This window comes from Podarcis gaigeae (genome assembly GCF_964106915.1).
Source record: "Podarcis gaigeae genome assembly, chromosome: 4".
In the NCBI taxonomy this organism is placed as follows: domain Eukaryota; kingdom Metazoa; phylum Chordata; class Lepidosauria; order Squamata; family Lacertidae; genus Podarcis; species Podarcis gaigeae.
This window is the reverse complement of record NC_139677.1, coordinates 74871958-74893559: the sequence shown is the minus strand read 5'-3', so window position 1 is coordinate 74893559 and position 21602 is coordinate 74871958. Positions and strand designations below refer to the sequence as shown.

The window sequence follows — 21602 nt, the reverse complement described above, 5'->3', positions numbered from 1 at the left end:
TATTATGCCTTTGTGTTCTGCAGTAAGGGATACCCTTTCCCCCTTGCACAGATAAAATATGCATACAGTTACATCTCCCTCATAGATACCATGTTCAACGTGTGGCGAACGTTCCTAACAGCCCTGGCCAAGAGACATTTTGTTCTCCTTGGCTGACGTCATGCTTCCAGATGTCAAACAGATGCCAAGGAAGAATTATGTCCGTGTGCACTCATGCCAGCAAGTACAGCAACGTGGACAAAAAAGGGTGCTGAAATCGGGGTGATAGAAGAAGAAGATAGAAGAAGAGCCCTGCTGGATCCAGCCAGAGGCCCATTGAGTTCAGCATCCTGTTCTCCCAGTGGCCAAACAGATGCCTGTGGAAAGCCCATAAACAGAACCTGAGCACAACATAAGCTCTCTCCACTTGTGAATCCCAGTAACCGGCATTCAGAGGTATCCTGCCTCCAACAGTGCAGGTGGAATATAACCATTGTGTCTCATAGCCACTGATAGTTTTATCCTCCATCTCTATTTCTTGTGGGAGATAATTCCATAGTTCAACTTTGTGCTGTGTGGAAAAGGACTTTCTGTTTTGGCATGAACATATGCCAAGAATGCCCTAGAAAGGACTGGGGCATACAGCCTAACCCCCGCCCACCCCAGACTCACAGCAATACCATAAAACAGCATGTTGTTGTTGTTTAGTCGTGTCCAACTCTTCATGACCCCATGGACCAGAGCATGCCAGGCACTCCTGTCTTCCACTGCCTCCCGCAGTTTGGTCAAACTCATGCTGGTAGCTTCGAGAACACTGTCCAACCATCTCGTCCTCTGTCATCCCTTCTCCTTGTGCCCTCCATCTTCCCCAACATCAGGGTCTTTTCCAGGGAGTCTTCTCTTCTCATGAGGTGGCCAAAGTATTGGAGCCTCAGCTTCACAATCTGTCCTTCCAGTGAACACCCAGGACTGATTTCCTTAAGAATGGATAGGTTTGATCTTCTTGCAGTCCATCCTCTCCGGGTACCATCACCCATTTATTATTTAATTTTATTCATTTACTAAATTTCTATACTGCTCTTTATTCAAGGATCTCAGGGCAGTTTACAGTCATGTGCTTTAAATGTGTAATGTGGCTGTGACATGATTTAAAAGCGAAGACGACATTTGGGTTAAAGATGTGCTACAAAAGCATAACTGTCCTACTATATTTCATCCACTGGTCATAGTAAACTTCAGGGGATACAGTGTGAGAAATGTGAGGCTATGCAATAAATGGTGCCTTTAGGCCAAATTAGATAGTCATTTAATACATACCAAACAGCGTTTCCATGTGCTCTGGTTTCCGTCATGGTGTTCTGTTGCACCGGAAGCAGTTTAGTCATGCTGGCCACATGACACGGAAAGTTGTCTGTGGACAAATGCTGGTTCCCTCAGCCTGAAGGCAAGATGAGCGCCACAACTCCATAGTCGCCTTTGACTGGACCTAACCGTCCGGGGGTCGGACCTTTACCTTTTACATACCATGTAGTTATATATCTTCTTTTTCCTTAATTAATTTCAGGCAGGGGGAGGATTCTTACTGAGAAGGCAGCACTCAGAGAAAGGGAGCTTACCTTTTTACTTTCATACTGCAGTCAGAATGGATATTGCCACCCTGCGCAACCAGAAGTCTTAGAAGAAAAGTGTGCCCCCAAAATGTAATGTGTGGATGAGACTGACATGTGCATAACCTCTGAAACAGCCAGTACACATTGTATGTGCATACACTCTGTATGTGTGACTGAAGATCAAGAATGGGCATTACATGTGCAGTTTATACTTGTGTGACCTTGTACACATCCATAAGAGTGAAGCCAGTGACTTTGTGCATAACATATTGGGCTAGGATTGCAGAGAACCATGTTCATATCACTTAGCCATGACCATTTAGTGGTTGACCTTGGACCTAACCTGCCTCACAGGGTTGTTGTGAGGGTAAAATGGGAGAAGGAGCCATGCATCCCACCTTGAGTTCTTCGAAGGACAATAAAGTGCATACTCTGACTGTGTCCATGCTCCCGTTTGCACTGCACCCAGTGTGCTCCCGCTGCTAGTTTGGGAAGTAATGCTCGCACACTGTCAGCCACACAATACGTGCCTATCCTGTGTCAATCTTGCCATTTCTTGTGGGTTCCCCGACTTTTACTGGAATTCAATCAAATAATGTTCTAGCTGCATTTTAAGCCTGTAGTGTGCGCACAGCCCATGCCTGAAATCTACAGAGTGTCATATTGAAGTATGAAAAGTTCCATGTACATAACACAGCTTTGCCTTGTAGGGTCTGCTAGCCAAACATGAGGCCTGCATTTCCACAAAACAATCTGGAAAGCGAAATTTGTTTAAAAAAACAAACCAAGTGATTTAGTGTTACTTCTCAGGAAAAGAAAGCAATATACTAAAAAAGAAAGAAAGAAAGAAAGCAAAGTGTTTTTGTCTTTGAAAAACTGACATTCTTTTGAACATAGGTGAGGTGAGGACAATATGTTACTTAGTTTTTTTAAGCCGTGGGTCCACTTTTCAAACATGAAAGGACAGAGGAGGGAGATTCTGCAATGGAGCCAAAAGTGCTGAAAGAGTTAAGGTCTCAACCACCCTGTTCCAAAAAGTGATTGATGATGGTGATGTGTAACATTTCAGCTGCTCCCCCACCCCACAAAAAACCCTCCCTCCTCTCTCCTTCAAAAGTGTGCAGAAGTGGGAAAAGGAGGCAATGTTCTGTTGATCTGTTAAACCGAAGCTCCCTCTGCCTCTCTTATTTCCAGTGGCTGAAACTGTTGTTTCAGTTTGGGTTGGAGCTGGCCTGAAGTTATCCTGACATTTCTGGGAGGAGATCCAAAAAAGTGGTTTTGGAGGCGGGGGGGGGGGGTAGGAGGAGGAAAAATAGAGGATAGGGAGAGGGAAGATTAGGAAAGGGGAGCAAGGTGAGGAGAAACTCTTTCCTCAGTATCACATTTGTGCGGCTGTTTGAATTTTGCCTGGAAAATCTATTAGCCTTGATGCTTTGGCTCTCTGGAGAGAGACAAAGGAGCTGCACTCCACAGAGGAGGAGGAGGAGGAGGGCATTGATGGGGAAGTTTGTGGGACTCTAAAAAGAGGGGGAAAGAGCACAGAGCTCCAGCAATAGCAGCAATTCTAACATCAGAGAAATGTGCCTCTCTGTGGCTGCCTCCTGAAAAGAAAAGGGGGGGGGGGAGTCAGAACTGCGGCTAGATGGAGAAAAGCAAAGACCCTTTAGAAAAATCCCTTTCATTGCACCCAGCTTGGTGAAGAAAGTGAAAAGAGAAAGAAAGGGGAAAACAGGAGGGAAGGGAGCCATCGTGAACTGGACATCGCCTGGAGCCCGTTTTGTGTAGCAGAAAAACTGCTGAGCTGCCTACAGCAGATCTACATGGAAAAGCCCTCAGTCTAAAAGAAGGCTCCGAGAGAATCACTTCTGGAAAGGAGAGTTTCCCGGAAGGGTAAGTTTTGACACTGCTCTGCTTCTGTTGAGGGACAAGCTGACATTTGTGTATGTATATGTATATTAAATGTGTAGGCAGATGCGTGTGCTGAGGCAGATGTTTGAACAGATCCCAGTTGTCCATTGCTGGTTATCTCAGTTGTTTCTGTTTAAGCCTATGTTTTCTTGAAATGAAATTTCCACACTGCTCCAGTGTGAACACCATAAAGATAGCGGCGAATCGTCCTAATCCGATACGCAAGCTGGCCAATCTCCCTTCTTTGAGAGAGAGAAGCTAGAGAGTGCTGTTCTCTATATATCCGTGCCTATGTTAAGAGTGGAGTTCCATCTAAAATGGGAAAAGGGGGCAAATTTGGAGGGTGCTGATTCTCAGAAATGTTGAAGGAAGTTCAAAGCATCTAAGAAAGATTAGGAAAATTTCTCAGGAATGAAAGTGTTTTTGCAGTCTATATGAATACCCAGTATGGTCATTAACACTTGTCCCCATCTTATTTTATTTTTAAAGTCAATCCCACAATGAAGTGGGCACCGGTTGTGAGTTTAACTGTGTTGTGGGCTGCGTGGCTAGTGTGTGGCTTGGAAAAGCCATTGAGGCAAGCTGTCAGAGGGAGGCATGGAGTTAGAAAAGTACCTCTGGCCTACAGGGGCAGTAGCAAATCAGCTTCACAGACGAGGAGAGCTGAGGTGTCCCACAGACTTTTAAGCCCTTCTGGGAGGTTTCCTCAACGTCCTCTTGTCAAAAGGGATTCTTTGGAACCAAAAAGGCCACAAGCAGCCCCGCTAGAAGATTACTCCCGTCCCCAGGTGAAGAATGGTGGGACTAAAGTACGGCTGACACAAAGACCTAGGGTGGAAATGGTTAAGGATGAAGGGCCATCCACTGCATATCGATCGCGCACAGTGCGTTTCCCATCTGGGTCTAGTTCCCCCAACATTCTGGCTAGCTTTGCTGGGAAGAACAGAGTCTGGATTATCTCTGCTCCTCATGCCTCTGATGGCTATTACCGGCTCATGATGAGCCTTCTGAAGGATGATGTCTATTGTGAACTGGCCGAGAGGCATGTCCAGCAGATTGTCTTGTTCCACGAGGAGGGCGAAGAGGCAGGGACAGTCAGGAAGATAACCACGGAAGGGAAAATCCTGGAACAACCTCTGGATCCCAGCCTCATTTCCAAACTCATGAACTTTCTGAAGCTGGAGAAGGGCAAATTTGGCATGGTGCTGCTAAAGAAGACATTGCAAGTAGAGGAACGATACCCTTATCCAGTTAGGCTGGAGGCCATATATGAAGTCATTGACCAGAGTCCCATCAGGAAAATTGAGAAAATAAGGCAAAAAGGCTTCATCCAGAAATGCAAAGCTGCTGGGACAGAGGGCCGGGTTGTTGAGGAAGGCAACAATGGTGCTAGTGTCACTAGGGCAACACCGGGTGGTGGACATGTCCAACCAGGACCTAGGAAAGAAGAAACAAGGAAAAGCATTGTGCAGCCAACACGGGTTAAAACTGTGAAGAAGTTTTCGACAACCACACTGTCTCCCCCTCCAACTAAGGCGCCGACTCTTCCTCCCACAACTCTCAGGCCAATCACCAGAATGATGACAATAGCAAGCAGGCCTACAACCACCACCACCACGACTGTGCCTACTACACAGAGAACTTGGACCACAAAATCACACACCTTACTCCCCACAGCTCCTGAGGTGACTGACGCTCGGGTGACAGAGAGTTTCTCCTCCCCTGTATGGAAAGAGAATCGCAGAGAAAGGAATCCAGCCCACACACAGAGGCAACAGACCACCACAAGGAGACCCAGCAAAGCCACTCATTATGACACCCATTCAGAGGTCCCAACAGCCACCTCGGAGCATCCCACGAGAGCAAGTGCCGGACGATACAGAGACAACCGCACAGACCGGAAGGACTATAACAGTCGAGGTTCCAGTGTCACAGCAGGCCAGCACAAGCCTGCTAAAAGCAAACCACCTAAAAAGAAAGCCCAAGAGAAAATACTGAGCAATGAATACGAGGATAAATACGACTCAGGGCAGCCTGCTGTTCCTCGCTTAGAGGAAAATGTTCCGGCGGGACATATCCCGCCAAAGAAAGGGAAAGATCCAAGGAAACATGACCGCTTAGATAAACCTGAGAAGAAGAAGAAAGAAAGATCAGAGAAGAAAAATGAGAAACAGGCCAAGAAGGACAAAGCTGAAAAGAAAAACAAGCAAGAGAAAGAGCGCAACAAGAAAAACAAGAAAGGAAGCAAAGCGGACAGCGAGGGAGTCCTGAAGTCCAATGCCAAGCCTTTCACGCAAACCCCCAGGAAATCTGTGACAACACTTTTGGATTTATTTGAAGGCAGAAGACGTCTCCTGGTAAGTAGATTATACATGGGCATGCATCACTTGAGGTCAGTTCACAAGTTAGGTTGCAATCCTAACCCCACTTACCTGGGAGTAATCCCCATTGAATTACATAGGACTTACTTCTGAGTACAATTGCACTGGAAGTTTCTTACTGAGGCCCTGTGTCTACCTTTATGTGTAGCAGCCAAAGCTGGCAACCATCACACACTTCTGTCTCCTGAAAGCCTTGGGTGCCCATTTTTCTTTATTTAAAACACTTCACTTGCTCTGGTGGCATCTCTTCAGCCCTAACTGCTTTCAGGGGAAGGCAGGTGATACCATAGTGAGTTGAAAAGAAATTGACAAATCCTGCTGGAAGGTAGGACTCAATGTCAGTCCAGTTTTATGCAGCCCTTGGCCTGGTTTCAGGATCCCTCTGCAAGCAGTCATTTCAGACTCTGTCACAAGTGATCTGTTCCTCCCACACTAGAGAGAAGAAGAGAAAGAAAGACAGTGGCCCCACCCACTGTTGACTTCAACTCCTCCCCCAGTCAGCAGATGGCCCCTGACAGATTAACCCTGCTGGACTGTGGCCCTGAAGCACTGTTCAGTATCACCATCACATGACAGGGAAGAGGAACCCATGGCTCTCCAGATGTTGTTGGACTATCTCATATCTGACCGTAGCCCATGATGGATGGGACTAATGATGGAGTTTGGTGACATATGGAGGGCCACAGTTTCCTCACCCCTGCCAAATGATCTTTAGTCTGTCCTGGGCATATTCCAAAGGCATGAAGCCTAATAATGTGATGTATGCCTTATAAGTCTCATATGATGCAACCTTTCTCAATCATGTGCCAGAAATCTATAACTGGGGAGCTGAAGATGGTAGGATCTGTATTTTGCTAGTCCAGGGCTTAAAAGAAATCCAAGTAAGGATGTGCTATGTTCAGCATGGTTGTGTTGTCACTGTTTTCATATATATTTGAACTCATAGCTCTTCCAGTTGACATCTGTTCACAGTAATGTTGATAACTTCTGGGTTTCAGAATCAAGCCAACTGTTTTTTGGCACTTTTCCTGGGCAGGAGCATAATGCATTTGCAAACATATCCCTTACAAAGTTGTTGGTGAGATGCACAGAGTTGCCTTTCTCTTCAATAGAACAGCTTGTGATGAGCTTCTGAACGTTAAAAGCAGCACAACATGGCTTTGCATCTCCAGAATTTAATAACTTCACATATTATTAGCCGGCTCCTCTCTGAAATCCTTTTACAGAGGACACAAAGCAATATGCTCAGATGTTTTCCTTGGCAGGAGGAATTCAGCTTGAAGGCATAGTGTGACAATTCAGACACCCTTCATAGGCCACATTTTTCATACAGTAATCTCCATGAATCAAAAAGCATCTACATTACATCTCTTAAGTGTACAACATTTGTTTTGTTTGCCACAAAGTGTAATAATTAGGAAACCATGCAATATAATATGTGGCCCATAGCCTGTGGCAAAGAAAAGTTCCTTATTTTTGTGTGTGTGCCATATTCCTCTGAATGCTTACTGAGAAGTAAATGCAACTTGGTTGCAATGTGGCTTACTTCCAGGTAAGTGTGTACATGTTTTCAGTTTTACAGCACATACCTAGGGCTTGTTGGCTGAGAAGTAAATTCCACTTAGTTTGATAGGATTTACTCCAAGGGCATAGGATTGCAGTCTTAGTGTGTTTTCCTTCGGCATTTCTGCATACAGTGGTATCTCAGGTTACATACGCTTCAGAAATTGTGCTTCGGGTTAAGAACTTTGCTTCAGGATGAGAACAGAAATCGTGCTCCAGCAGCACGGCAGCAGCAGGAGGCCCCATTAGTTAAAGTGGTGCTTCAGGTTAAGAACAGTTTCAGGTTAAGAACAGACCTCCGGAACGAATTAAGTACTTAACCTGAGGTACCACTGTATTAACCTGCTTAGCTGTTTGGTATAAATAACTGCTTGAGTTCTTTCATTTTGAGGGTGAATGCTTCTCCCAGATCTTAAATAATTAATTGGTTGATTAATTGTGAAAATGATAATGATAATAAGAATAATACCTGGGTTGTGCAAGGTCAGCTTTCTCTGTTGCTTGCAAAAGAAATTAAGCAGCATGTACAAAAAAAAAGTTTTAAAGCAAAGTTTACGGCAGAGCAATGGCAGGTTATGCCCTGATGAAGCATCATTTCAGGTATAAGGAATACACACAGGAGTGTTTGTGTGCCTTTAATGAGGTGCTAACTTTCATGGAAAGAAATTAGTGCCAGGACAGAGTGAGGTCAGGATGAGATCAGGATGAAAGTTAACTGGATAAGCAGAGATATAGAACTGTAGGGTTGGAAGGGACCACGAGGGTCATCTAGTCCAACCCCTCAACGCAGGAATATTTTGCCCAACGTGGGGCTTGAACCCACAATCCTGATATTAAGAGTCTCATGCTTTACTGACTGAGCATATAAAAAGCAGATTGCACTGACACTATAAGTGGATGAGACGAATGCTCTCATATTGCTCTTAAGATGCCTACAGAGAAACATTGCAAAGCAGAGCCGCTCTTCAGGTGGTCAAAATCAGGTACATCCACGACTATGATTTCTTAGCATGTGTTGGGTACTGAGGTCTATTCCACCAGGGAAAGCCCTGATTATCGTCCCATACATGGAATTGCCTCTTAATGAAGCATGCGCCCGTGAGTGGATTTAAACTATAAGCCTTGTTTGCAAATGCAGCACCAACCATATATTTTATTATTATTATTGATTTACTTTGCAAACTGTTTAGACCACTTAAATATGAAAATATCCAAGCAACGTTTTGGGGGGTGGGTGGAGAGAGCCTTGTCCATAAAAGGTACTTTCAATGTATTGTGAATTTATAGACCACTTGCTTTCTAGCATTACATCAACCAAAACAATCAATCTTTCTTTTCAAAGTGTAGCAGATTAGAAAATGGAACCTAGTCTTCATAATTTGACCTTGATACTTTAAAAGTGAAGTCCTAATATTTAGCAGGTTATGGTCGTTTAGATTTAGGTAAAGTCCTTGATCAAAGCAAAGAAGAGATGCCAACTGACCAGGACATAATGTCTTGGTCTGTTTGCTATGTCTTGGCCTGCTCCTGTGACGTCAACAGCAGCCAGATTTGTAGAAATCTGCAAGATAAACTTTTTAATGGTATGGAGACATTCAAGGTCCTGTTAAAGAAACGGAAGCAAGAGCCAACTCTGAAATCTAGACTTATCACTGGCTTTGACTTCCTGACTTCCACCTACTGTTTGTGTCTGTGGTTTTGCTTCAGGCCCATCTGTTTTGGCTCAGTTACGTTGCTTTTGTTTGCTACTCTGCGGTGTGGAAGCGCAGTCTGAAAACCTGAGTTCATCCCCACAGAGGATGCAGCCAGTCTGCGCGTATAACATATACTAAAATTAACCCCCTGCATGAACAGGCCTCCCCACATTTTTTTTTAAAGAGTGAAATATACAAGTATTTGCTTACAAAACGGCTGCTCAGTGTGAGTAGGGGAAATTGGGATTACTATGGAGCGGGGAGCAACGGGGGGCGGGCGGAGCTTAACTCTCCCAATGCTGTGGCCCTGGTCTAAGATCAGAGTCTTCAGTTGCAGTATTTAGCCTTTTTTAAAAATAAACAAAAAAAATGGTAGGTATAAGCAACAAATAATCTCCTGCTGTCACATTTGAGGTAGGAACTGGAGAGAAATACAATTTTGTTTGTGTTGTAATGAGAGGCTACCCAACTTGAACCAAGGAAGGGTGGCACTGCCGACCTGATCTCCCAGCACCACTTATCAAGATGGTATAGGGTACTGTAGGGCAGTAGCAAGTTTGGGGTGGTGTGGGTGCACTAGCAGAAACAATCTGGTGCTGCTACCAGATTGCATGTGCACCACCCAGACCTCACTGCTACTCTGCGTCCACACTGTCTCAGTAGGCAGTGGCAAAATGGCACCAGGAGGCTAAGTCCATGGCGGGACAGCCCCCACACTTCCTGCCTGCTCCTGCCTGGAGGGGAGATAGGATATAAATGTAAATAATTGTTGGGTTGGATCAAACTTAGTCATAGATGTACTGAAATCAATGGGACTTAAGATAATCATGGCTAATTTAAGCCCCACTGAAACCCAGCCAGATGGGCGGGGTATAAATAATAAATTATTATTATTGGATCTGTACTTCAATATGACTAAGTCTAGATCTGACCCATTATATTGGATTTCTTGCTAAGGGCTGTGTGTGTATGAAGCAGTGGCAGTTCTGAGGCTTGAATTTGGCGACTTTGAGCCTGGAGGCAGAACCTTCCACTTCATACCTCTAGGAGTTCAAGGAAACTATGAAAGTTCAGGAATTTTAAGGCGGTGTTGTCACAAAATGACCTCTGGCCTTTGTTGGTTGTAATCAAGGTACCGGTAATCCTTGACTCATCAGTCTTTAGCTGCCCAAACCCTGTTCGTTTTGTTTCTTCTGTTCCTGTCCATTCAAGTCCATTTCCATGTTCTGTGCTATTGGCTGCCTTCTGGATACTGACCTTTGCCTTACCATGGTGCAATTGCTTAGAGAGCCTTCAGGAATGATAATTAAATAGACCCCTCAGGCATTACTCAGATCCTGGCCTGGGACTCCTCATGCCTGACTGCGTTCCCAATCAACAGCCAAGTTTCTGGCAGTGCACTACAGTCTGATCCAGTCCTATGTAAATAAAAGGCAAACACCGTTGGTTTGCTGCCAGGTGAGGAATTAAAACCAGCCACCACTTTTATCTAAAGGTTTTATCCAAGGTTGATAGTGCATTACCATATCGAACTGGCTTAGCACAAGCACACAAGCAAGGGTGTTCCCAGTGAGGAGACTGAGGTGTTTCTCAAAGGTTAAGCAGTGGCTATTTCCCCCTGGAATTTCTGGCCTGCAGTAAGTTGCCACATAATGCAAAAAGCTAATTTTCTTCCTTTATATAAAAAAAAGTTTACATACTGCTGCAACATAAAGTTATATCACAGCGGTTTACAACATAAAACCAAACAATATAACCAGAAAAAGTTAAAAGTAATTTAAAAGCAAAACAAATTAAAAAACAATCAACATTAGATCATTGTGTGGGGGTGTACTCTGAATTGCCTGCATACCCAGTGGTACAGGAAGTTTTCAGCAAGCCTTTAAAAGTTGGCACAGAAGGTGCCTGCTGAATCTCTATGGGCAGGGAGTCCACAGGACTGGGCTAATGACACAAGGCTCAGTTTCTTGTTGTCAAACGAGCCTCACCAACACAGGAAAGGAGCAAAGATGCTCCTGCAGATGATCTCAGTGATTGAGCTGGGATAGAAGTGTTCAGGTGATCTCTAAGGTATCCTGAACCCAAGTTGTTCAGGGCTTTGTAAATCAATACACCAACCCTGAATGTGGCTTGGTAGCAGATAGGTGATTGTGACATATGTTGTTAGGGTTTCCCTCAGTTAATAGTTTTCTGAAAGACCTCCCCCACTCCCCGTGGCTTCCACTGTGTACTTAAACAGCCACGTATAACACACCCTATCCTAATTTGCAACATCTTTAAGGCATTGTTTAATTGTTTTACATAGGAAATCTGGGGGCTGGGGTAGGCATTGCACTTGCTAGGTGATCAGCATAGATAATTTTGTCATCCCTTTTGGAAGCCATCACTGACATGCGGCAGCGGCAGAAAAACTCCCTCTGGCTTGGAGACAAATATTCTACTGTGCAGAGGGTGGAGGGCACTCCCCCCTGAAAACTGGCCTTGAGGGGTCAGGGGACACTCTAGAGCAGTGGTTTTCAACCCTTGGGTGCCTTGATGATGGTCAGGGGTGCCACAGGCAACACTAGCCTCTGTCCCTCTTTCCTTCTCTCCCTCCTCTGATGCCCTCTCACATCTCTGCCTCCCAAAGGCTTGCACAGCTGTTTGTTGCGGCAGCCACCTGTGGCTGCCCAGAGGACTCTCAAGGAGAGGGGAGAGGAGGCTGAGGGAACACTCCCCAAGGAGGGTGTTTGAAAAGGGGTGAGGGGGTTCCAGCTCTGCAGGCAAGGGGTGACATAACTGGGTTCCTGAGCCCACAGGGATGCCGCAGAAAGAAGGTAGTTGGTCAAGGGAGCCGTGGGCCCAAAAAGGTTGAAAACCTCTGCTTTAGAGTGTTTTGGGGGGACTTTTTTGCTGGGGAGGGTATGGCCACACACATGCATAAGTGCAGCTTTGGATAAAAGTGTATGTAATTAGCTCTGACTCATATGGTAAGCTGAGAGTTGCATTAAACATTCTAGATGGGAGGATAGAAGCAGATCCCTCTGGCAAATATATTATGTAGGCCAGGCCTCAGGGCTACATCCAGTGCTAGTCCTACTCAGAGGAGGCCCATTGAAATTAAGGACCAACTTAGGCTCATTATTTGGTCTACTCTGAGTAGGGCTAGCATTATATACAGCCCATTGTCTACGAGTTGTTGTGAATACCCTGGGAGTATTATCTATGTATGACTTCTGATACTAACACGGTTCAAAAACCAAGAACCTAAACCTTCTGTTCTCTGTCATCTTCCTAGCTGATCACAACTCCCAAGCTTGACAGCACCATGTATGTGCAACAGAGAGATGAGTATCTGGAGAGCTTTTGCAAAATGGCAACTAGAAAAATCTCAGTGATCACCATCTCTGGCCCCGTGAACAACAGCCGCATGAAGATCGACCACTTCCAGCTAGGTTGAAAATTCTTTCCTTTCCTTTCTTTCTAGGCAATAGAGGCATGGATCTAGTGCTGTTTTTTTTAAAAAAGAAATCAAAAACCCTGAGAGTCCCTTTGTGGTAATATGGTTCTTCCCTCTCCCACCCTTTGTATTTGCATAGTTGGTATTTCCCCCCAGTGGCGTAGCGTGGGGGTGCAGGGGGGGCCGGCCGCACTGGGTGCAACATCTGGGGGTTAGGGTTAGGGGGCGCAAATCCACGGGTTAGGGGGCGCAAATTACTTGCCTTGCCCCGGGTGCTGACAACCCACGCTATGCCACTGTTTCCCCCGTTTGGCTTTCCATGGCAAAAAGTTCAAATAGTTGGAGCATCACTGTGCTGGTCTGTCAAGTCAGTGAAACAGCAGAAAGCAGAGAATTGTGACCTTGCCATGCCATAAGCCAGGAAGTCATTTGGTTCAAGACTAGGAACATCTCCTGTCTCCAGATCTTTGTATAATAGCCCCTTTCAGGTGTTTATTTATTCCTAGAGCGGCTACTGGGCTGTCCACATGGCCCCCTCCACCTCTGACCTTGTCATGAGTGGAAAGTTCTGAAGATGCATTCAACTAAGCATGGCATTTGGCTTTCCTGTGACCAAGAGCCCTCTGTGATGTAGGTTCCCAGTTACAGGGAGGACCGTAACCCATTCAGAAGAATGTGCTTACAATCCCCTTCAGACCTTCCCACTCTCAGTTGAGGAAGGGGGTGCATGTGTGACCCATGGACAGAATAAAGATGAAAACCTAAATAGGGTTTTTGATTCTGCTCATATGCTCAGTGTCCACCTTATTTTGCAGGTCTTTGGTTACAGGCTCATATTATCTAACACACACAAACCTGACTGGCTAGTGTTAAAAAAAGAAGTAATTGACTTTTATCCTTGTGTTCACACTTGTCATTCAGTGAACCTTGCATTCTTGCTGCGAAACAATGACAATTTTATAAAGTTTTATAAGACATGTTTGATTGGTTTTGTATGAAACCAATACAGCAATAACGATAAACTAATAAAATTCACATCGAGGCAAAGTTCATTTGTCATGAATCCTTGGAAAGTTTGATAGTTTAATTGCAGTATAACCTCATTTATCTGAATAGTTTAGATGGTAACCTAAAGATTCACGTGCTCTTAAGTGTTCCTGTTTACATAGGAGTGCATGAAATAGTGCAGAAATTGATATTTAGCTGTAAAAGCAGATTTGGGCTACCGTTGAATGCTTTTGAAATTGCATAAATGTAGGCTGTTACAGATGCAGCCTTTCTTCGTAATCAGACGAAATCATACGAAATCATAAACACACTGATTTCCTAATGTTTCCAAGTATTGGATTTGGGCTGCTCTTTGGGTGTTCCTCTTTGCAGGGGAGAATTACACCACTGGAGTTCTTTTTTTCAGGCTGTCAGGGTCTGAGAAAGAATGAATGATGAGGATGTTTTATACAGATAAAAAAGTTTTTTGATATCTTATTCATGGGCAAGAGCTGCACTGCTGTGTAAACATAAACAAACAAGCATACTTGGCCACAATTAGTTTAAAGTGTCGAAATACCAACTTTGAATAGGGAACAGCAGAAGCTTAAAATAGATCCTGGAATTTAGCACCCCCATCCCATGAAATCTCTCACCAATTCTCTCTCTCCCCCCCCCCCCCATGGCATTTCTGGTTGGCTTTTTGACCTACTCTGTTTGGTTTCATCTTGTGGCATTAACTTGCATATTGTACAGAAGCCTTATAAAAGTGATTTGTGTAGTCTAGCCTTCATGGACTTACGCACCCTAAAGAAACCAAAACCTTAAGGAAGTAAACACATTATACACCATTGATTGATGTAAGTTTTGCACTGACAAACAGCACAATTCTATACAAATCAATTCAGAAATAAGATCCAATGAGTTCAGTGACACCTAACCCCAGGACAATGGGTACAGGTCTGCAACCTACGTATCTAACATTATGTCTCTGGGTTGATGGTGTCAAGGTTCTCACTGGTCTCCCTTCTATTATTTGGGCCATTTTGCATTAGCAGCTTCATATATGAATGGTGCTCAAAATCCTTGTTTAGGAAGAAGTAATGTTTTTTAAAACTTCACTCACTTCCCTGTCATAAAGTCTAAATCAGTATGATTTGGTGGGTATGTCTGAACAGAAGGTGAATGGAAGAACTTTCCCTCCCTTGCTGTTCAAAAGTGATTTAGGCTTGTTTGGCACTAATCTCCATGTTGTTTTCCTTTAAAGACAATGAGAAGCCCATGAAAGCGATAGAGGATGAAGACCTCATGGACCAGCGTCTCATCAGTGAGCTGAGGAGAGAATATGGAATGACATACAATGACTTCTTCATGGTGCTAACTGACACTGATATGAGGGCCAAGGTAGGGAGAAGTATAATTAGCCTGGGGCAGGAGAGATGCACGAGTGAGGATGAATCAGGACAGAGTGGGGCAAAAAACTGTGCTAGTAACTGAAGAAGCAAAAGAAGTTGCAGATGGTAGGAATCATGGAACCCAAATCCTGATGGTAGGAACCAGGGATTTTGGTGGGAAAATGCTCGCTTGTATGCTTACAGGGCGTGGCATTAGGAATGGAGGAATAATTTGATTTTGGTTGCATTTTAATGAGAAACAACCTAATTCAGGCTTATTGAACCAATATAAAAGCCCAACGTAATAATCCTTCAAAATCTGCACTTCTCCGAATGTTGTAATGCAGTTCCTCAACCAAAACATGTTTACAAAAGTGCAAATATTTGGAGAAAGTCTGCACAAAAATGCATAAATTAGGGGAAATAACATACAATAGTGCATTATATTATCATGAAATGCTTGCAAAAATGCAGTCAAAACTGGATATATATACCGTATATATATATGGGGAAACTAACACTAAAATACTGAGGAATTTCATGAAGATTTTCTAAAATGCAAGTTGCTACAGAAATGTGGAGAATTGAATTAAAGATTGGATGCACGAGAAACCAAAGCTGACAGATTCATCCATTCCTTCATGGCATTCAGCTCCTACCACAGAATGATCCTGCAAAGGTGACAGAAGGCACTCATTATAAAATTCTTCAGTAGCACGAACATGACTTTATTTGCATGTGATATTTAATTTATACTCAATCTTTATTTCATCATGGAACTCAAAATGGCAGACACAGAATTCCCTGACCAGAACCAGACCTGCTTTGCTCACATGCTTTCAACCATGTCTGAGACCCATCAGTATTAATCTGTCAGGAAGAATGAAGCTGACAGTATAATGAGATTGGCCATTAACTTTCAGTGGGAAAGCAGATACTAAGAGATTTGTTTGCAATCAAACCGTTTCTCAATGTTTCCTTTTACAGCAATACTATGAAGTGCCCATAGCAATGAAGTCTGTTTTTGATTTGATTGACACCTTCCAATCACGTCTCAAAGATATGGAAAAGCAGAAACGTGACGGTATTACCTGCAAAGATGACAAGAAACAGTCCCTGGAAAACTTTTTGTCCAGGTATTTCCTAAAGCCCACCTGTGGTTATGCCGAAGCTCTTTAATAATGCAAATTGGTTTAATATTAAGCACTTGTTGAACATGTATTTTCCATTAACTGATTACTCTGGTCAAAAACTCGCAATCATCTTCGTAGTACGTAGTTAATTCTGAAACAGAGAGGTGGTTGACTTCAGACCTGTTTATTGTTTCCAATGAATATCCCCTGAAATTAATAGACCTAAGTCATGTTCATTCATTTCAGTAGGCATATTCATAGTAAGACTAGCATTGGATACCACCCTATGTTTCTGCCAATGGGGAAACCACACAATTTTGTTTGCAATTAAATATCTAGTAATTAAAGTTAGATACCTAATAATTAAAATTGAGCACAGAGTGAGGGAATCACATTTAGAAATAACCACTTATAAGAACATTTATAAATGGAAATATCTCCAAACATCATGTTTATCATCCTCACCCCCACCCCTACAAAATGGGCATTCACTGATTGTAATGGAGAGAGACCTCTCATTTTCTATGAGCGTTAGCAGTACTAATTTGTTTTCTGTAATTACCTCTCCCCCTGAATGAAACAGCAGGCAGCAGCATAATTTCTCAGCCATTGCTTCTCTGGGAAAAGCATTCAAAATAATGATGTTGATTGTTCTTAATTTGCATGTCAAGCCCCAACAAAGTGAACAACCGGTGGTGCCTGGTGGGGGCGGGGGGGGGGGGAGAGAAAACCCTCCAGATTCAGAGAGGCAGGCTCCTAATTTGTCTCCAGTTAGAGAACCCAGTCTCAGACTCCAGTTCTAAACACACATGCTTGGGAGCATGTACCATTGATTTCGGTGGGATTTACTACTGAGTGCATAGGACTACATGGTAACAACTAATAAAATGACTAAGGGATTGTCAGGTTTAAATGAATTGGGGGAGGAAGGAGAGGGAGCACACATATTGTTAAAGAAGGGAAAGGGAAAGTTCAGGAAGATAGGTATAAACAGGAGCGCAGAGGTTCCATATGTAAGACAACATCTGTAGCTGTTTAAGATACCATTTCCTGCTTTGAAACGGCACATGTTACTCTGTACATTTCTCTCTAGATAGTTAGCTTTGGCTCTTCTGTTTTTTTAATGTACAAAATAACCCACACTCATTCACTTTCCTGAATAAAGCAATGGAAGGTGATCTTCAAAGGAGAGGTGTGGGGAAGCTCAAATGGAAAAAGTATTTCATTTACATTAGTTCTGCCTGCCTAGGAAAAAAAAACTTGAGATTTTGACAGCACAATAGAATAACCTGAAACCTAAAATGGCATTTCAAAGACATTTGAGCACAATTGCTTCCTCATGTTTGCAGTCTGTTTGATCCACACAACTTAAATCTGATACCCGCTAGAACCAATAGGACTAAATTCAGTTTGAAATAATCTTTGTGAATAGATTTTCTCCACCTATTCTCATTCCAGATTCCGATGGAGGAGAAGGTTGCTAGTGATATCTGCTGCCAATGATGAAGACTGGGCATATTCACAGCAGCTTGCAGCCCTTACAGGGCAAGCCTGCAATTTTGGTGAGTGTATTCCATATGCTTGCTTTCAAGCTATTAACTACTCTTGGGTTTGTTTGTTTTTGAAGTCCTTTGCACCAGGGTGAGGACCTTCAAGCACATGGGCCAGATTTAGCTTATTAACTACTCATAACCCTATACATTTGGATAGTACCATTTGCTACAGCAATCCTGCTCTTTTCATGGGATGTCTAGTATGAGAGGGGTGCATCTAAAAGCAATTTTACCCATGGCAACCTGGATGTGACGGCTGCCAAAAATTGCTTGTGTGCACTCTGTGCAAGGTTTGGAAGATGTACCAGTCTGATCATTTGAAGAGCTTTGCATGCCAGCAAAAATGTCTAGTGCTGGCATGGAGAGATTGTCTATGTGATCAAGTAGAAGAGGTTGGCAGCCTCCACATGCATAGTGCATGAGAACTGGGCATACAATCGCAGACCTAATTGAGTGGCATTCAGCATTTCATTGCCTGTAAGAGCCTGTGCCAACCTGGTGTCCTCCAGATGTTTTGGGGCTGATGGTGGCTGTAGTCTAAAGCAGACATCAGGCTAGCCTCCAACATCTGTTTTGTCAAGACATAGCAGGGAATGAGCCTCCTCAAATCCTTGTGGACTGCTTGAATCAAGTGATTCTTTAGTACCTTCTTAGTACTGTAAAATAACAGTTTCTAAGTTTAGAATCTGTGCTCAAATTATTGGGAGTGGGGAAGGCAGAAGGAAATCTATAACCTCCCCGCAATTTTAGCCTGATCGTGGTTCCTCTGTAGCCTTCTAAAACCATTAGCAAAGAGCATTTTCCATCCATAGATTTGGGCAAATCTATGCAATGTTCCTAAAGAAACTGCATGTCAGCCTCCTGTATTTTGAGCTTATAGAATTGTGTGTGGGTGTACATCTGAGAATGTATTGACATTTTGCAGTACATTAATGTTTGCCTTTCACTTAGTAGAAAAAGCTTGCATCAGTCTTTGACACCCTTCTTGTTTTAACAGGTCTGCGTCACATAACTGTCCTCAAGCTGTTAGGTGTGGGAGAAGATATTGGTGGAATGCTGGAATTGTATCCAATCAATGGTGAGAAATTATTTTGAGTTTGTAAGACAGCTCTGTGTGTGCCTATCATTCTGAGCCATACACCTGTATGATGTATCACAATTATTATTATTTTAAAAAGTAGAATGCATATTATTGTAAGTTTATTTTCAGAAGTTGTTCTCAAATGGGTCTTGAGTTGTGGCTGCAAGAAAGGCCATAGAACATGAATAAGAGTCACACATGAAGCTTCAGCACAGTCCTATCTTGCGCAAATCATGGAACATGCAGTATCCCAGTAACAACACTTGAGAAATTGTTTTAAGGAACTTCCCACTGTGGAACTTCCCATAGTTTGTTTTAGTGGGCAAACAGACGTATGAAAAGCATGTCCCTACAGTGATTGTTTAAACTTAATTTATTATGTTCTGTATTTATCCAACATTATTATTAAGTTGCCTTGGAAGTTTCCTGAAGCCAGGAGGACAAAAAACAAACAGCCTTCCTCAGCTGTAGTCTTCTTCAGGCATTATGCCCTAACAGGAAATAGGGCACACTGTGCATACTGACCTTGCTGCCAAAGTCCCTATCCCACTTGCTTGGTCCCTGACCTTCCTATGTTGAGCCAGAAAGAACTGAAGAGGGCTTCTGGCGGCATTCAGTTTAACATGAGTAGAAGACTCAATGAGATTGGGTCACAGTGTGGTCAGCATGCATAGGGATGGTAAGGCACGGCCCCCATGACTTCTGCGTAGGTTGATATTTCCTCTTCAAACATAATACCTCAAAACCTCTGGACAAACATACACACACACACACACACACACACACACACTATATTTAAAGTTACCAGCTAGATTAACAATATGTAACAACTAAAAAAAAGGCAACATACAAAATTATCATACTTCCCCAAGTCTTTCATGCTATAATTCAATATAAGGAGAAAATAATTCAGGGCATTACACGTAGTGAAAGGGGTGGGGGACAGGAATGAGATACCACAAGCTGGCACAATTCTCTCCCAGTTGGAAAAACTCAGTTACATAAACACGAGTAATTCAACTGAACTAGAGGAGCTCAATGGCACTCCCTTTTAAACCAAAAACACACATTCCCCTTATTAACCTGCATCCCACAGATATCCAAGAATAGAAATGGAGCCCGTTTGCTTCCAAAGGGCACTGGAAAGCCAAAGAATTTGAGCACTGAGGAAACGAGATCCTAGTAGATACACTTTCAGCCCACAGTGAGGTTAATGTGTCAGACAAACCTATTTTCCCAAAAAAAGGCATCTTGCTTTTTATTGCTGTGGGCAGGAAATGATGTCCACTTGGCTGCCCAGAGTCCTCTCAACCATCATCATGCCTCCAGCCTGTTCTACTGCAGCTGCACATATAGTACGCTTGAATACAGTGGTACCTCGCAAGATGAATGCCTCGCAAGACGGAAAACGCGCAAGACGAAAGAGTTTTCCGTTTTTTTGAGTTTTTCCGCAAGACGAATTTCCCTATGGGCTTGTTTCGCAAGACGAAACGTCTTGCGAGTTTGTTTCCTTTTTCTTAAAGCCGCTAAGCCGTTAATAGCTGCTAAGCCGCTAAGAGCCGCTAAGCCGCTAAGAGCCGTGCTTCGCAAGACGAAAAAACCGCAAGAGACTCGCGGAACGCATTAATTTCGTCTTGCGAGGCACCACTGTATATATTTTGCTTTGAAGAATGACTTGTCTGTGTGTCATAAGATGCTGACGCGATTCCCAATCTTCGTCTCCTCCTAGGGAGCTCCAGCGTGGACAGGGAAGAGCTTCCAGCTCATTTGGTGAAAGACATCCGCAATTATTTCCAGATCAGCCCCGAATATTTCTCGATGCTTCTGGTTGGAAAAGATGGGAACGTCAAATCCTGGTACCCTTCCCCAATGTGGTCCATGGTGATTGTGTACGATTTGATTGACTCTATGCAACTTCGGCGGCAGGAGATGGCCATCCAGCAGTCTCTTGGCATGCGGTGCCCAGAAGACGAATATGCCGGGTATGGATACCATGGTTATCACCAAGGGTACCAGGAAGGCTACCAAGATGATTACCGCCATCATGAAAGTTACCACCATGGATACCCCTATTGAAATTAGGAACTTAACCTTTATCTGCACCCTGCTTTCATCTTAGTAGCCATTCAGACCACAAGCGGCCAGATGTGGGAAGCATTTGATGGTCACCTGACCATGTTTCTTTTCTTCCCTCGTTCAGTCAAGGGACTACTAAAGTATCGGACTTTGGCCTTCTCTATAACACGCATGATGTGAAATAGGTCAAGCCAGTATCATTGGTGCCTTATGGAATAAAGACTCCTTTATATTCTGGAGCCCTTCTAATCTGAAGGTATATCTTGGTGCTATGTATGTATAGAAACACCCCCATCCCCCACAAACCCCACACACCCCGACTCCAGTGATGGGCATTGTACTGTAGGCAGAATATAAACTGTAAAATAAGACACTAACACTCCTATAGCTTCCTGTTTCCCCATGCCGAGGGAGGAAATATTTATTAGAAAATGTTGTGAATTTTTGCTGAAGTGGAGGAATGGTGGATCATATTACAAAATTTGCCGCTCAAAAGAAATCCTTTTAGAAAAACTAATGTTAAAGGGTTGGTTTTTTAATTAAAAAAATGTTTGGGGTAGAATGATTTATTTTATAACATGCCAGCTCCGTAGTATAATGGTTTCACCTGTTATGGAAAACTTGAGATTGTTAAAGGTTTGAAATAATACAGTGAGAGATGATTTTGTGCCAACCATGTTGCTGCTTTAGCTGTGCCTCTTTATCTTGTTAAGAGTTTTTCTCCCTTTGAAGGCAGGAAGACATTCAGCTCAGGGAAGGTCCTGCCTGGGGGACAACAGAGGTAGAATAACAGCACTTTCCAAG

The 21602-nt window shown here is 43.4% G+C and overlaps 1 protein-coding gene across 1 annotated transcript; it reads left to right on the top strand.

Moving 5' to 3' along the window:
* Window positions 1–2716: 2716 nt before the first annotated feature.
* CCDC80 (coiled-coil domain containing 80) lies at window positions 2717–21471 on the top strand. The gene is made up of 8 exons (XM_083736336.1): window positions 2717–3479; window positions 3987–5854; window positions 12413–12569; window positions 14829–14965; window positions 15943–16091; window positions 17547–17650; window positions 18639–18719; window positions 20452–21471. The coding sequence occupies exons 2-8, from the start codon at window positions 3998–4000 to the stop codon at window positions 20796–20798; spliced, it is 2832 nt and encodes a 943-aa protein (XP_083592462.1). The 5' UTR covers window positions 2717–3479; window positions 3987–3997; the 3' UTR covers window positions 20799–21471.
* The last annotated feature ends 131 nt before the right edge of the window (window positions 21472–21602 follow it).

Excerpts from the sequence above, each read along its gene's own strand:
- CCDC80 (XM_083736336.1), top strand. The coding sequence starts at position 3,998 with ATGAAGTGGGCACCGGTTGTGAGTTTAACTGTGTTGTGGGCTGCGTGG. Across the intron at positions 5,855-12,412 it reads AAGGCAGAAGACGTCTCCTG|CTGATCACAACTCCCAAGCT; the intron begins GTAAGTAGATTA and ends TCATCTTCCTAG. Across the intron at positions 16,092-17,546 it reads CTGGAAAACTTTTTGTCCAG|ATTCCGATGGAGGAGAAGGT; the intron begins GTATTTCCTAAA and ends TTCTCATTCCAG.